General features: G+C 38.5%; 1 protein-coding gene across 15 annotated transcripts in view; it reads left to right on the top strand.

Moving 5' to 3' along the window:
• CDKAL1 (CDKAL1 threonylcarbamoyladenosine tRNA methylthiotransferase) overlaps positions 1-18,046 on the top strand; it is a 585,431-nt gene that overhangs the window by 361,071 nt on the left and 206,314 nt on the right. For all 15 annotated transcript variants that reach the window (XM_089776363.1, XM_075921165.2, XM_089776362.1 and 12 more), the window contains one exon: positions 14,022-14,167. In XM_089776363.1, coding sequence (XP_089632489.1) covers positions 14,022-14,167 — 146 coding nt within the window. The remainder of the gene's footprint in view (positions 1-14,021; positions 14,168-18,046) is intronic.

Here is an 18,046-nt window from a genome sequence, read left to right as displayed (position 1 = left end):
TTTGAAGAACAGCTAGATAAAAACTTAAAAAGTAATAGCAAAATGTTTTTTTAAATACATCAGAAGTAGGAAGCCTGCTAAATGACAAGTGGGGCCCTTGGACAATCAAGAAGCTAAAGAAGCACTGAAAGATGATAAAGTCATTGCAGAGAAGCTAAATGAATTCTTTGCTTTAGTCTTCAGAGCTGAGGGTATTGGGGAGATTCCCAAACCCGAGCCATTGTCTTTAGGTGACAAATCTGAGGAATTGTCCCATATTGAGGTACATTAGAGGAGGTTTTGGAACAAATTGGTAAACTTAACAGTAACAAGTCACCAGGACCAGATGGCATTCACCCAAGAGTTCTGAAAGAACTCAAATGGGAAATTGCAGAACTATTAACTGTGGTTTGTAACCTATCCTTTAAATCCACTTCCGTACCTAATGTCTGGAAGATAGCTAACATGATGCAAATATTTTAAAAGGGCTCTAAAGGTGATCCTGGCAATTACAGACCGGTAAGTATAACATCAGAACTGGGCAAATTAGTTGAAACTATAGTAAATAATAAAATTGTCAGACACATAGATTAACATACTTTGTTGGGGGAAAGTCAACATGGTTTCTGTAAAGGGAAATGATGTCTTACTAATCTGCTAGAGTTCTTTGAGGGGGTCAACAAACATATGGACAAGGGGGATCCAGTGGATATCGTATACTTAGATTTCTAGAAAGCCTTTGACAAGGTTCCTCACCAAAGACTCTTAAGTAAAGTAAGTTCTCTTGGGATAAGAGGAAAGGTTCTTTCATGTATTGCTAATTGGTTAAAAGACGGGAAACAAAGGGTGGGAATAAATGGTAAGTTTTCAGAGTGGATAGCGATAACTAATGGTGTCCCCTGACGGTCGGTCCAGGGACCCATCCTAGTCAAGCAATTTATAAATGATCTAGAGAAAGGGGTAAACAGTGAGGTGGCAAAATTTGCTGCTGCTACCAGCCTGCTCAAGATAGTTAAGACCACAGCAGATTGTGAAGAACTTCAAAAAGATCTCACCAAACTCAAGTGATTGGGCAACAAAATGGCAAATGAAATTTAATGTTGATAAATGTAAAGTAATGCATATTGGAGAAAATAATTCCAACTATACATACAATATGATGGGGACTAATTTAGCCACAGCTACTCAAGAGAGAGATCTTGGAGTCATGGTGGATAGTTCTCTGAAAACATCCACTGAGTATGTAGTGGCCGTCAAAAAAGCAAATAGAATGTTAGAAATCATTTAAAAAGGGATAGAGAATAATACAGAAAATATCTTAATGCCTTTATATAAAACCATGGTATGCCCACATCTCAAATACTGCATTCAGATGTGGCCGCCTCATCTCAAAAAAAAAGATATATTGGCATTGGAAAATATTCAAAAAAGGGCAACAAAAATTATTAGGGGGTTGGAACACATCCCATATGAAGAGAGATTAAAAAGACTTGGACTTTTCAGCTGAGAAAAGAGGCGACATGGGGGTATATGATAGAGGTCTATAAAATCATGACTGGTAGAAGTCTATAAAATCATGACTGGTGTGGAAAAAGCGAATATGGAAAGTTATTTACTTATTCCCGTAATATAATAACCAGGGGTCACCAAATGAAATTAATAAACAGCAGGTTTAAAACAAAGAAAGGGAAGTTTTTGTTTACTCAGTGCACAGTCAACCACTAGAACTCCTTGCCAGAGAATGTGGTGAAGGCTAGGACTTGAACAGGGTTCAAAAAGAGCTAGATAGTTTCATGGAGGTTAGGTCCATGAATGGCTATTATCAAGAGTGGGTAGCAATGGTGTCCCTAACCTCTGTTTGTCTGGAAATGGATGACTGGAGAGGGATAAAGTGAGTATTATGTGTTGTGATCTCTCCCTTTGGGGCATCTGATATTGCGCACTGTTGGCAGACAAGATACTGGGCTGATTGGACCTTTCTTCTGACCTAGTATGGCCATTTTTATGATAGAACAGAAGGTGTATTAGGTGACAGGGACACAGCTAAGACAGACTTGTCAGCACAGAAACCAGAAGCAGTTGATACAATCCTTGGGGATAGAGGGCTCAGAGCGCGGGGTGACAGTAGAAATCACACGCAGCATCACAATGGGAATAAAATCCCCACTTTGTCACAAGGTGTCTTGACACTGATCTGATAGGGAAACTGGATTCTGATGAGGTGTTTCATTCCTGGCCATCTTTTGAGCAAAGGTCATCAATTTTGTAATAATGTGCAGACTCTGGAGTTCTAGGCAGTGGTGGGCTACATCTACACTGGCAGCTTCTTGCGCAAGAACTCTTTTGCGGAAGAGTTCTTGTGCAAAAACTCTTCCTGAAGAGAACATCTACACTGGCATGTGCTTTTGAGCAAGAGATGTGCTTTGGCGCAAGAGCATCCTTGCCAGTGTAGATGCTCTCTTGCGCAAGAAAGCTCTGATGGCCTTTTTAACCATAGAGCTTTCTTGCGCAAGAAATTCATGTTGCTTGTCTACACTGGCCTCTTACACAAGAACAGTTGCGTAAAAGGACTTATTCCTGAGTGGGAGCGTCAGAATTCTGGCGCAAGAAGCCCTGATTTCATACATTAAAACGTCAGTTTACTTGTGCAAGAACACATGGCCAGTGTAGACAGGCAGCAAGTTTTTGTGCAAGAGCGGCCGCTTTTGCGCAAGATTGCGCCAGTGTAGACACAGCCGTGGTGTATCCATGTTGCTCCCAGGATGTTAGAACTGAAAAAGGACTCTGTATAAGCTTGAAAGCTTGTATCTCCCACCAACAGAAAATAGGTTCAATAAAAGACATTACCTCACCCACTCTGTCTCTCCATAATTTTATAATTGTGAAGAAATGTAGAGTATAAGCTAGGTTAGCACTACCAAACTCATTTTATTTGTGACCTGCTTCATGTTTCTGAAGACAAAAGAGCTATTTTGTTAAGCCTTTTTGTGCCATCTAGTCCTTGCCACTGAAGTACTTTTGTCTAGAAATGGTTTAATTTTAAATTAAACATTCTTAATTCCTCTGTGTAGTTTTGCTTATTGCAAGGGTTGCTATTATACATTAGCCAACATATTTTAACATGTAGATTATGGCAATACTTTTTACTTATAGAAAAGGATAGTTTTGAAACTTGGTATTCATTACTAAATGTACTTTATATATTTTATTCATAAAGCCTTTTTTAGTTATGTGAATTATGATAGAGACATGTTAGAGCAGCACTGTACTTGTCACGGTAAATGACCCTTTGGGAAACTTCATTATATTGTTAATTATATTTGTGTTTCTAATATACTCTGTAAATGAGGTGTATTGATTCAGATATAGGAGAATTGTTTTTCAGTATTGCAGTGTTTAAGGATGAAAAGTGAGATTTGCTTGAAATAGGGTAATAATTTTTACAGCAAAACAATAACCTCTGCACAAAGCATTTCAAAGAGATTGAAGGCAGGTTGAGAGTAACTGATTATTCAAGGGGCAGATGAGGGACTGCAGCAATCGGTAGTCCCTATGAAATGCTCTGTACCCAGCTACTATTACGTTTAGAAGGGCATTTTGAAAATCAAATTGAAAAGTGTATATGTTTGATGTAGACCGAAGGATAAGCCATTTAACAGAGAACAAGTGTGGTGACTATTCAGATTGCTGGATATAATCTAGTCATGTTAGCTGTCATGCTACATAAATGCCTACTATACCATAAGGTGGTTCAGTTAATAAGTCTGGGCAAATATATCTCCAGAGTTTCACAAAGAAATCTCTTCACAGAAATGATTAATAATAATGGGTTATGTCTTCCAAGATGATAAGCACATCCTGCATGCTTTCAAGCACACTGAACTTCCATTGGAGTTGAAGATAGGTCACAGGAATTGAGTTAGTCTTACATTGCCAGTACTGAATGTCTCCTGATGACAGCTGGATAGGTGACACATTTATGTACTGAAACTGGAATGTTGTAATCCCTGGCCCTGTTCAAGTGATACGATCCTCCCAACATAAACATTTAAGCCAGAAAATCCTATTTTGTTTTTGGATGAGGGAGAGGGATTTTTTCATTTGATGGAGTGTTTCAGAAATCCTTGTTCAAAGATCTGCAATTAGGAGTTATTCTTTATTCTAAATATAAAAACAATACTTTGTTGAGACTTCTCATTCTATTCTTGCTATACCTTAAGCACATCCAAGTACAAAAATCACATATTAGAGTTGTCAGTGGCAAGAGAATTACTAGTTTTCTTGTATACCCCCCACCTCCCTAGAAAAACTCAAGTTGCTACTTGCTACCATATTTGTTTGTTTGGTTTATGGAAAGAAGTGCAGCCAGCTTCAAGAACAGCTTTTAGTTGAGAATTTTAGTGAGAATTTATTCTTCTGTATAGAGATGCTATTGCAAAAATCCAAAATTAGCCAGCCTAATTTTTTTCATCAGAGTAGACCGTGACAAGATTTTTTAATTAAAAAGGGAAAAGAGAGTCAGATGTGATGCTTAATATACTGCCTGCTGAAGAACAAATATTCACCTTACTATTGTCCAAGGTGCATCTTTGATGGGGATAGGAACAATGGAGACACTATTCCAGGGTAGAAGGAGATATCAGCTGGAAGCAGCAAGGATGGTGCTACACAAACTTCCCTTGGTTCCCACTTCCCCTACTATAAAGGTATGCAATGAGTGTTCATGGCAGGAGCTTCGGCCAGTGTTTGCTGTAAGCTGTGTATATGTCAGGGAGAAATTCAGGTGCTATCCAGCTGATTAGCAAAGTGCCCACAGCTGGCAGCTTGTGTTTCTACTGGTGGTGCATGTCCTCACATGCCTCTGCACACATAACAAAATTAATTCCACGTATGGATTGAAAAAATTAGAGGGAACATTGGCTACAGCTGCCTTTTAAAAATTTTTTTTAGAGAAAGAAGGCTAGGATGATCAGCAATCTTTCGGTTGGGGCTTGAAAGGAATTTTTACCATATGGCAACATTGACAAGCTGCATGAGATTTTTCACCTTATATGTGGCATCTTGGAGGTCTGTTTTGTTGTTTAAATAGCATTTGTCACCATACATTTGGGGTTAAAACGTGTCCCTGTAACCAAATGAGCTGGTTGTGTACGTTGTGTCCCAAGCATGACACTGCATGGTGAGGAGTAAGTATGCCTCCATGTCTCATGCAGCATGTTGCCCCCAGTCTCCTTCTGCATGGAGGAGAGAAATATGTTGGGACTCTGGCTTCCAGCCTGGGTCCCTGAGCAGGCCTGAGGGTGTGGAGGAGGTTCTGCCCTCATACTTGCTCTCAGATTTGTAGAACCAGAGCCACTAGTCTCCTGTTCTTTCTGCACTAGAACAGCCCTCCTGGATAGCATAAGAACAGGGGTTCCCTATTGGTGAATGGATTTATTAAAGTTGTAGCCTCTTTATTTAACCATATGATGGTGTACATGTCTCATTGTTTCCATGTCTGCAACACATCTGTTCCTGGACTGCATTACAGCAGCAATGTTTAAATAATAGACCACAGCCACTTGATTTTCATTCAGATTCTGCTGGTGTTGCTGTTCACCAGCTACTTTAATGTGCCTCTGAAAGGCAACTGTCAGCAGAGACCCTTCATTATGTGACCCAATCTAACGTATCAGAAGGCAAAACATTGAAAGATTGTCCATATGGGAACACGACAAATAAAACAGCAAGTGTTTCTTTAGATCTGAGTGTTTGAGGATGTGCTATATACATGGCAGTTATTAATATCAGTATTCCCAACATGTGACATAGGACTAGACTAATTGATTATTTCCAGGCTAGGATAGTAGGGGAAAAGTCTACCGATTATCATACAGGCATTTATACCAGAGCATGAATATTAATTTTTTTACTGTCTCATTCATATATGAAAGTTCTTATTACAGATTAATGGATTGATTTGATTTTTAGGTGATTAGCTTAGTGAAATTTCTGTGGTGTATATATGGCAAAATACTGACCTGAAAAAAAATCTTTGTCATTATCCATTGATTTTAAATTTACTCCATCTGTTAAGAACCAAATAAAAAATGGAAGGACATCCTAAGTACGTTACCAAATTCCAACTTTAGAACAATTTTTGTAAAGTTAGAGTAAAATAAATTTGTCTCTTTTGTGAACCTTTACATCATACATTGAAAATCTCTCTCTCGTATGTAGCAAAGATTTTTATGTAGATGTTAGCAGATGACACACTGGAGCGGAAAAGGTAGTCAGCTGTTTCTACTAAGATTAAGACAGAAGTTTCCAAACGTGGTTCCTTTAGTACATTCAAATAGGAATCAAATAAGTTTTATGTTACTTTATTTTTCTCCTGGTGGAAATATATAACTTAAGTAATGCACAATGCTGTGTGAAAATATAAACAGGAAACAGATGTAGAGATGCTGTGAGTAGAACTCTGTGAATCCATGGTGCATGCCCTTTTACATCTTCTCTTGGCTACTAATGGTTTTATTTAGTGATGAAATCTAATATTTTGTATTCAGTGTGTGCTGTGGGAATGTCTGTAAGGATTAGCTAAGTATGATTGTTCAATTCAAAGCCGAACCTAGTACCTGAAAGATGAGACTTGATAAGACTTGGAAATCTTGTTTATCTTTAATTGAGACAGCAATTTCAAGTAACAACTGAACACATGTAAGTTTTGAAAATTGACTTAACCAGGTTTAAGTAGTCAAACAAAGCATTCTTTTCGTACATATGTTCCAGCTCCTTATGGACAACTACATACTCCTGAATAGTGATAGAAATGTAGCCGTGTTAGTCTGGGGTAGCTGAAGCAAAATGCAGGACAATGTAGCACTTTAAAGACTAACAAGATGGTTTATTAGATGATGAGCTTTCGTGGGCCAGACCCACTTCCTTTTCTTCCACTATTTGATCTGAGGAAGTGGGTCTGGCCCACGAAAGCTCATCATCTAATAAACCATCTTGTTAGTCTTTAAAGTGCTACATTGTCCTGCATTTTGCTACATACTCCTGGTATGTAGTGCTAATGGCACAGAGAAGTAGTGCTAATGGCATTTAAAAGACAAGAGACATAGAAGATAATCTACAGAGCTGCTGAGAGTATGTTTCCCAGCACAGGTTGGCATGCAGTAGTTCTGTTTGGGTTAGTGATCTAAAAATAGTGCTATGGCATGTTGTCATTGGTAGTGGTGTACCCAGAGAAATGCCTGACTGGCCGGTATTTGTTTTACCAGTTAGTTCCACAGTTCTTTTTTAAATGCATTGGAGTTAAGAGGCATGACTTCTGTAGTGATTGTTATGGGAAATCACAATATCAATGAAGATTGGCATCTGAAACTATATAAGTAATCCCAATAGTGTTGTTGGTATTTTCTTTCAACATGATCTTTCTTCTTCTCTTGCTTTCTTTTTTTGAATTTTTTGCAAATCAAGGGACAGCACTGTCTGTACTATACCAACTGTCTATGGTGAATGTGTAAACATTTAATAGTGCAATAAGAGGACAAACAGGCCCAGGAAATCAGCCTAAATTGGAATTTAGCTTTTTTACTTTGCTGGCCCAGCTATAGGCTATTCATTGTTTTAATATTTCAGGTTGCAGTCCTTATTCAGTTTAAAGCATATATATACACATTATGCTTACACAGCTTTTAGAAAGTTAATCACACATAGATGGTACCACCTTCTAAAACTCATCATTAGTTTGTTAGGAAAACAATGTAGCTTGTATGCCTGTTTGCAAGACACACACAATATTTTACCTGCATACTGTTTGATCGGACAACTCTCACTCCAATATCAAATCAACATTTATGATGGTTCGTTTTTCTTGATAGATGGGGAAAGAGAATAGCATGGGGAATAGGACTTTTAAATCAGATTACTATTCATACTTGGAATCAAAATCTTAAGGAAATCATATTTGTCTTCACTGGTTGGCTACCATAGCACTTTGGGTAATTAAACTAGAAGTCTTTGATTTTTGAGAATTAATAAACCCTTTCAATAAACATATTTCAGAAAATTTGCACAGGACTCCTTAAAACATTTCAACATTGAAAGTTAACCCTGGAAGTAAACTGTGGTAGATGGCTCCAGAGGTGGACGGAGTACAGAGAAGTGAGGTTTTAGTGACAAAAAGGTGTTGTACAGTGTACTCTTCTCTGTGGGAGGCTAAAAAAGGCCAGCATAAACCAAAAATTGGGTGATTTTGACTGTGAAGAAGCTGAAATTGAGCTAAGTACATAGTATGTACTGGTTAACCATGAAAAAACTTAAAAGACAATGAATAGTCTTGCAGCACCTTAGAGACTAACAAAAAAATATAGATTGTATCATGTGCTTTTGTGGGCACAACCTACTTACTCAGATGAATGGTGTTTAAGGGATCCATGTTCCGAAGAAATAGAAAAAGAGAGGGTACTGGGAGGGAAAGGAAAGGAGAAAAAAATGGGGAAAGAATAGTCAGAGTGTCCATGATAAATTAAACTGATAGAGTGGGTTCTAAGTACTCTTAAGTACCTGGTGTTTGGCTTTTTATGTCATTAGGATGTGGAATGTAATGGGTAATCCAGTTCAGGTCTTTGATACCTACAATAGAGGTTTAAACAAACTTGTAATTTGAGTTTTAAGGCTCTCTTCTTTTCACTGTGATTTCCCTAATAAACTGGTCTGTCAAAAGACCAGCACCTGTGCTTTGATTTCTCTCTGAGTACTGTGACCAGTATATCATAGCTCTTTCTGAACAAGAACATTTATTCCTAAGGTAAAAGCATTACAGAGAAAATGTTAAAACAATAAAAAAAATGCATGTATGCTTAAAAGGTTACCAGATCACTGCCATCTTCTGCCTATGGCTCTGGTAGCTTTTAGTCCTTCAAAATCCACAGCTGGGTTTTCCCCTGGTTGCAGTTTATTTGTTGTAAATGCAAAATAAAAGCCCAAAATCAGTGTACATGTATGCTGTTTATTCAAAAGTACATTTTTTGTCTGTTGGTCTCTGGAGAATCCAATTTCAACAGGGAATCCACTGATTCCTCTTCGGGCAGGGGTGCAGGGAGAAGAGGAGGGTTACAAGACTGGCTGGTTTGTCTTAATCGCCTCTCATTGTTTTTTAGTTCCTGGAGGAGCTGTGGGAGCCCTCTCTCTCATAGAGTAGAAAGCAATCATATATAAACCATTAATTTAAAACAGTGGACCCCCAAAGATACTTCATGAAATTGCAGTATCTGTCACAGTAGTACAGAGATGGGCAATAATTTTTGCCTGGAGGCCACTTCAGTAGTCCCGGGCCACACTGGAAGGGGCAGGGCCTAAATGGGAAGGGGTGGGGCTACTCCCTCCCAGACCATGATTGGTCTGAGGGCAATGGAGCCCCTATACCCCCCCCCCTTCCCACTATGCACCCACGCCCTGGAAGAGGCTTGGCACGCTCCCCCAAACCCAGGCCAATCAGGGCCTGGGGATGGGGGAGCATGGGAAGCCTTCTCCCGCCCTGCGAGGAGCATGTGGCACTTTGAAGTGCCGTGGGTTCCTCACAGGGCTAGAGCAGGGCAGGGCAGGGCAGGGCAGGGCAGGGCGAAGGAAACTTCATGCAGCAGCCCCGTTCCCAGGCCCTGATTAGTCTGGGGGCGGGGGAGTGCGCGAAGCCTTCTCCGCTCTCCCCACCCTCTCCTTCCCCGCGAGCAGCGTGAGGCGCTTCAAAGCACCACAATCTCCTGGTTGGGCGGGAGGAGGCGCTGTGCGCTCCCCCTTCCCTCTGGCTCTAATTGGCTGGGAGGCGGGGGAGCAGCAGGGCCTTTTGGGCCGGATCCACCCACTTGGTGGGCCAGATGTGGCCCACAGAGGCCCTTTTGCCCACCCCTGCAGTATTATCACTGTCTGTGCCCATCTGGATTCACTATGAGGAGAGCAAAGTGAGATGTAAATTGTATTCCTTCTCTGAACCTAGCCTTATCTGTGTGTATATAATGGGTATATAATATGTACATGTTGTATACATCTGTCTGTCTCTCACATTTTCTTTATCTCTTTCTCTCCCTCTCTCTCTCTCTCTCATATGACACAATTAACTTTTTTTAAAAGATGCTTTTGGTTTCATATTGAGACCCCTGTGATTTATCCAAGTATAAACCAGTTATGTGGAAATGTCAGTGACATTATTAGCACATAGGTGACCATATCATGCATTCCCTCAGGGTTTTTTACCTTCCTGATCTTACACTTATGGTTCTTTCTGTGAAAAGTCAGGGGCCAGTAATGACAGTTGAAGAGCACTTCAGTTAATTAAAGCGGGGAATCCTCTGACACATTAGCACAGAGTAGAGCAAAATGAGTTTATTAACTGAATATAGTCATGTTCTTGATCCTAATACAAGTCTACAGTTGTGAAGGCGATGATCATAGAAGCGCCTGTGTGATTTCCACAAAAGCTTATTAGAACAAGCAGTTTTGGCTAGGGATTTTCTAAAATACAGCAGCTGAATGTATTTCATATTACCTCTTATTCTCTTACTATGAACAAAGTTGGGTATTTTGTAAGTAGACAGTGCTGCAGTAGATCAAATGCAAATTGCATTGTTTTGCTGCAAATTACTGTGAGTTAATAGTTATTAGATTGCTCTTATTTGCAGTGGTCATTGCAGAAAAAGATCTCATTTTAGAGTCTTTGAAGTTCATATTTTCTGCAATCTTGGGAGCTGGAATCTTCCTTTAGCAAAGCAAATGTAACCTACATACCTTCTGGGATTGTCCCATGTAGTGGCACTGAGACCACGTACAGAGAGAATAATTAGTCTGCACTACAAACTTAGCTGAGAGCCAGCTGGCTTTTAGCTCATGTGGTAGAGGCTCACGTGCTAAGTTGCAGAGGTCCCACATTCGGTTCCACTTGTTGGTATTACACAAACAAGCAATCCGAGTTCCTCACATGGTCACAGAATTCGAGGAGCAAAGGCGTTAAAAATAATAAATATGTGTAACTAATCGTGGAAATGAGAGTTGGCAACACTGAATGTATTCTCCCATACTCTCAAGTATTAAAAAGAGCAATAAGTAGTCCGGTAGCAACTTTGAGACTAAAGTTAAGTTTTGTTAGTCTCTAAGGTGCTACAGGACTGCTAGGTTTTTTTTTTAAAGTTACAAATTAACATGCCGACCCCTCTGGGACTTTTAAACGTTTCCAGTGTTCAGTATATCATTACCAAATGCAGTTACACATCCTATTTCTTTAATATTTATTTATTTGTTTAATATAATCCCTCAAGCTATACAAAAGTTAAAAGCAACGTTTGATATAAAGCTGGGGTCTGTATTGCAATGAGAAATGTGTACTACGCTGAAAAAAGGCAAAAAAATATAATGTCAGAAATGGATGACTTAAAGAGGGAGCAACAAAGGACCAAGTGCACTGCTTAACACAATAAGTACTGGATTTAATTGGGATCTGTGGGTGGTGTCATACTGTAAATATAAAATAATGATTAAGTAATTGACAAGAATCTACTCAAATATAACAGCTTTATTCTGAGCCTTAGAACATCTAGAGGAAAAATGGTAGTTTTTTAAATATGTGAGGGCTAGAGAATATGAGTGGAAGCTGAAAACCTTTTTTTCTTTAATTATTTAGCAGTCACCACAAACAGATGTAAGTATTGTACAAAGGGAGCTGAATAGGATGATAGCAAAATGAAGTTAACAAATGTCACTACAGGCAGTCCCTGGGTTACGTACAAGATAAGGACTGTAGGTTTGTTCTTAAGTTGAATTTGTATGTAAGTCGGAACTGGTACATATTGTAGGGGAAACTCTAGCCAAACATTTCTCCAGAGCTCAGTTTTATTCTCCCACACTTCACTTCCCTCAGTCCTTTATTCTCAAGCTGAGGTGTCTGCTGAGAAAAGCCGCTCCGTGTCTTCCTGGTCTGCTGGGGGGAAGCAGCTAGTGCGGGGTTGCCTTACCCCGTTTGTAAGTAGGGATCCGATGTAAGTCGGATCCATGTAATCCGGGGACTGCCTGTAGTTGTATAGTGAGGTGATTGATTGATTTGAAATCTGGAAAGGGACATATTTTAAGAAAAATTTGGAAAATGCTGAGGTAAATTAGTCATTTTTACCCTCCTCCTTAGGAACACAAAGGAGTGCAAAGGAACTATGTACTGGAACACTATTCAATTAACCACTCATACTGGAGCTCTTTTGCTGTGTTTCCCTTAATTAATAAAGGAGAAATATTTTTATTATTCATAGGCAAAATAAGGTAGTTGGTTTTGTAAAACCTGGATGGTTCATACAGAATTTTTTATGCAGATTCTCAGAATTTGGGAGGAAGAGGTAAAAGACAAAACTGGTAGTGGTTTTAATTAACAAAACTTTATTTGCTAAGCTTTTGTTCTGAAAAATTTGTTGGGGAGAGGATTGAATGCAAGTCTTGCATTAACTGAATATCTAAAGTTTAGATAAAAGGTTTTTGGTTATTGTTTTTTAAAATGGAGGTCCACCATGGCACTTTGTCATCTGTGAATGCGCTTGATGTATCTTGAGCTGATGTGTTAGCATGATTTAGTTGAATATATGACTTGTGCGTGAATTGCATTAATTTGCATTTATTAATATTTGTAATAATCTAAAGTTTTAAATGTGGTTTATCTGCTTAAGGTAGGAGCAAGATGTTTTCACCAAATAATGTAACTATTCTTTCATTTATGCACTTCTTTTTGGGCCAAGATTTCCAAAAGTGACTATAGAGTTTTCAATTCTTGAGAGCCCAATTTGTGACATATTAAAGATGTCCCTTTTTAGAGAGTTGTACAGGGGGTGGCTTAGTGCTCTCTAAAAATCATAACCTTTAAGGCACATCAAATTGGGCAGCCCAAAAGTTTACCTTAGATTGCATATCCTTCCCCTGTAAATAGCAGGGAAATAAACAGTTAAATCAGGCTCTTCCTATATACCAGTGGTGGGCAACCAATGGCCCAAGAGTCACATGCAACTCATCGAGGTTCTGTGTATGGCCCGCAAGACATTTTGTTTGTTGCCCACATGCAGGGTTGTTTTTTCCTACCGGTATTGTTAAAGTGACACACACTTAATACAAGGGCACATGAAGTGACGTATGTGGTAATTGTTCAACATAAGCTGTCTGTGAGAGTCACATGCTCCCTCTGCATCAATCAAAGTGTTACTATGGTTCAGTTGGCACACCCTACAAATTCTAGGTATGCAAGCGCAGTTAGCAAAACTAACTTATCCTGGGAGGCTGCCTTGGTTAGAACAATTTTGTGGCTCACTGAGATGGAGGGACACTCATGTGGTCCACTCGCTAGCTTAGGTTTCCTGTCGCTACTATATACTTTCCATTCCATTCCATTCCCCACCCTGCTCAGTTGCCATTCTGTTTCCCCAAGGTCCCGTGTCATGTACCTTCTGCTCATCCCATTATATCTCCCATCTCCCTTCAAACTTGCCCTTGTGCTCCGAACTAGTTAATAAATGTATTTACTCTTATCCTTTTTAAAACTCACCTCGTGGAGGAGCAATTCTGCACTCATTGGCTCTTTCTTAATTAGCAAATGGGCAGTATTAAAGATGCTCAGTACAGATACCAAACGGAATGGGCTTAGATGCTGGTTTGTCTCCTACAACAAAAGAGCTATGCATTGCTTCTTCATGAAAGTCAAAGAGGGCGCTTCCTGAGGGAAAGACTCAAGATTTTAATCACACTAAGGCAGAGTTCTGGAATTCTGTGATTCAGGTGTTTGCACTTAAATTATATTCATGTCTCTATCAAACAATGCTAGTTATAGGATGGCACTCTTTTTATACGTTCTATTTGAAGTGAAGTGTAATCCTAAATCTTTTGTCTTATTGCTGAAAAATCCTTGCTAACCTCTCATGTGCCTGCTGATTCATTTGAGTTTGTTTGGGTATTAGAAGCAAGTGTGATTTTTATGGGATTTCTGTGCATTGACTTTATGATTGGCTAAAAACAATTTTCTTCTCACTAATTTTTAGGAAATGGCAAAGATTCTCAATCATCCAAGGGTATATGCTTTTCTTCACATACCAGTCCAGTCTGCTTCTGACAGCATACTCATGGACATGAAAAGAGAATACTGTGTTGCAGACTTCAAACGGGTAGTGGATTTCCTTAAAGAAAAGTAAGTCTGTTAATACTCAAGAAAATGCCAGTGTCTCTTTTTGGTTTTTGTTGGGGTTTTTTTCAATGTCAAGAACATGTGGCTGAAAATGCAGTTACTTGCAACCTCATAATTAAGGTATGAAAAAGCTTTCAAAGTCTGTGTTTCCTATAAACCTCTTGATGTGGTTTGCCCATTTGCCTGAGTTCCATAAATATTGTCCATCTCTCCGTGACATGCTTTTAATTTGTCAATAGATTTCTAATCTTTTTCAAATAATACAATTTTAGATTATTTTTATGCTTGAACTACTATATATAGGCTGCTTGAAGTTCACTTTGCTGAAATCTTTAACTTTAATGTGGCTTTTCAGCATCGTATAATCTGCATACTGGAGATGGTCCAATTTATGATAACATAAATGGACTTTTTTTTTAACTAAGTAGCCTAACTAGAATAAATTGGCTTTTGTATGTTAATCCCCTGAGTAGGTCTTAAAGAATTGCAATGATTTATGGAAAGACTTTTTTCCTACAGCAGTCTGTATGTTGACATAAGTAGAAAGTATGTCTAAACATGTGTAATGATACTTTTAGCATTTTATGAAGAAAGTTAGAGGAGCTTGGCTTTTTAGGGTTTATTTTTTTAACCTGTGACATCAGGTACTAAGATTGAAGTGCAAAATGTGGAACTAGATATTTAAGGTCTTGTCTACACTTACCTGTACCGTCAGTCTACCTTAGCTCTGCAAATAATGTACCTGAAATAATGTAGCTGAAGTACACAAGTAGACATCTTGTGTGCACTAACGTCGGCAAGGGCTGCTCTCCCATCGATGCAGGCTACTCTTCTCATTTTGGTGGAGCACCAGAGAGGACAAGAGTGTGCTTGAGGATCAATTATCACATGCAGCAGATATGATAGATTGAGGGCCAGTGGATTGATCAGTGTAGCATCAATCCACTGTGTCGTGTTGACAAGGCATTACTTACAATTACTTTGAAACTTCTTGGCCTATTTTGAATTAATATTCTTCTGCGGAATAACAGAAAACTCAATACTCCGAAATAATTATTTCTCTCTGTTTATCTGTGTCTGTTTATAAAATGTGAGTATTTGTGTTAGTGCTTGACTTAGCTTGGATGTAGTGTGTTTTTTCTTCTTTTTTTTTAATGAGTTCAGGTTTTACACTTTACACTCTATACTTGGGATTTCACTTACTTGCGCATAGTTTATTTAGAGTACCAATTTTTCTTATCAGAATAACTGTAAAATACAGTGTTTTAATTACACAAAACATGAAATGCAAAAAGCTGCATGGTAGGTAGGAGGCATACCAAAAAATAATCATTAAAAAATTGAAGGACCCTCTCCTGTAGACTTCATTCAGGTGAGTGGATATTTTTATGCACTCATGGAAATTGAGTGTAATGGGATTGTTTCCATTCATTATTTTTATTATTATATTTACTTGTTCTAAACAATGCATGTAGATGTCTATTAATAATAATAATAATTATTATTATTATTATTATTATGAAGATATGTTGGCACACACCTAAGCCAGGGAACTATGTCAATTTATATCTGAATTGACGTGAAGCTGAATCATTATTCTCTTCTGTAGTTTGAAAGTTGGCAGCTATTGCCATAACAGCGGCTGGATTTCAGATAACCTAGTAGAGCTGGCACATGTTGGGGCATATGGGAATTTTTTAAATCATGCAGGCCTTGCACAAAAAAAGTGTGTGAATGACTTAATATCCAAATTTGTAGCAGCTGGTCATTGAGAATACAGTAATCTGTGATGTTAAGTCATTTTCTACAGACAGTTACTACTTATGTAATAAATTCAGTTTTTAAAAAGTTATTGATTTGATGTCTTAATTTTTAACAATAATAAAAATTATATATTATTACAAATCTACCTGATTATCTAGTGGTTCCCAGTAGGGAACAGACTTCATTTAGCACAATGAAACATTCTTTACAGCACGTGGCAGTAGGGTGAGGTAGCTATGCAAGACACAGATATTTTGGATATTTGAATGTGTGCACATCTGCTAAACTCATTTGGTTTTTCTTTTGTGCTCAGGAGCATGTGGTCTTTATTTGTAGTCTTTCCTCTCTTGGTAGCAGCCAGCTATGATGTTGCCATGTAGACATTCCCATACAGATTTCTCACACAAGAATTGCTGAGAGATAACATTACCACAGTCTGTACCCAAATAGCTGGTATTAACTATGTGTTTGTTGAACTTTTTTAGCAGCACAATGAGTGATGACTCTCTTCCATGTCACAAAACAGATCAAACACAGCTGTAAAGTTTGGACCCACTCATTGCAAACACTAGCATAAGATTGAGCCAGGAGATTCAGAATGCACATACTTCCATAAACTCAGGCATCTGCCAAGTAAGCATTTATTCTTAGTCTCCAATTAGCACCATGAAAGTCTAGCCCCTTGTCTCAGAGGCTAGCCATACTCAGTATAGGCTACGTTTCAGTGTGGCAAAATGTGGTGCAAGAGAGAAGGGGAGGACCTAGGCCCCGCATCACAGCCCAGGGACACTCTGGAGGAAGCCATGTCCTGCCTTCCTTCATTTACCCTTGACTGCCGTCAGTGTTCCCCAATCTTCAATATGACATCTCAAAAATAAGAATGCCCTCACAAGTCATCACTTACATAAACCATATGGATTCTGCCATGTTTAATTTTAATTAAAATATAATAGAACGAGTATTTGTTCTTCAATAATTACTCTTTCTAATAGCCAGTCTTCGTAATAATATGGTGCTATCACTAATATACCTATGCTTTGTTCCCCTTTACTTTCATTTGTTATATATCCACTTAATGAATTTTGTCTTGAATTAAATTGTAAGCTCTTTGGAGCATACATATCTCTTTACGTTTGTGGAGAGTTCAGGAAATGGTTCTGTAATCTGACTTTGAGGCATCTTAATGCTACTGTAGTGTAAACAACAATTATTGTGAAGAATTAGTGAGGACAGAAATGTTTCTTAATAAGGTAAGAGTGTGAGCTTCATTTTGATAGTCTCAGAAGCTGTTGTGGTGTTCTCTTTTTGAAGAGTCATCTTTCTTAATAAAGATCATATATTGTTTGAGCATGTGAAAAGTGGTTTTCATCTATGACTTCATAACAGTCCACTCTCCAATGAAATTGCCTTTCTTTTTCCTGTATACTGTACATACAGCTGTATTATTGCACCCAATTTCACATTAAGAGTATTGGTTGTTATCCTCCTCTCTTTATGTCCCAGAGTATTACTGTTACACCTACCAGTCTCTTACTTTACTGTGACAATAGGGTTGCCAGGTGTCCGGTTTTGAACCAGACAGTCCAGTATTTGAGCTTTCTGTTTGGGAAACAAATTGAGAAAACATGAATGTCCAGTATTTTCTAAATAAGATGTAATGTAGATTGTGATGTAATGTCAAGTGTGTCCGGTATTTTTGTTGAAACCATCTGGCAACCCTATGTGCCTATGATGTGGGTGAGTAAAATAATCCTTCCATCTGAGCCTGCTTTTGAAGGTTAAATGGCATGGGAGAAAATTATCACATTAACTTCCCACACGCAGCATCCACAAATTATCTTAGTATTTTTAGAAATAAATTCTACTTCAGCCTGTGTAATAGCTCAGTTCTGCAGCACTCCGTTAACAGCCATGTGGTTATGCAAGTGTTGTGCATTACTGAGATTTTAGGGAACTTTTTTCTACCCAAATTACATTTTCCTGAAAATCAGAGTATCTAGCTGAAATTTCTTCAAAGTGGGGATAGTCTTTTTGTTCTGTGTTTCTACAGCATCCAGCGCAGTTAATAATTACAGATCCTATTTGCTACAGTAATACAAGTAATAAGCAACACTCTTT

The sequence above is a fragment of the Pelodiscus sinensis genome, chromosome 2 (assembly GCF_052426305.1).
Source record: "Pelodiscus sinensis isolate ZL-2025 chromosome 2, ASM5242630v1, whole genome shotgun sequence".
NCBI classification, from domain to species: Eukaryota; Metazoa; Chordata; order Testudines; family Trionychidae; genus Pelodiscus; species Pelodiscus sinensis.
This window is presented reverse-complemented; position numbering and strand designations above follow the sequence as displayed.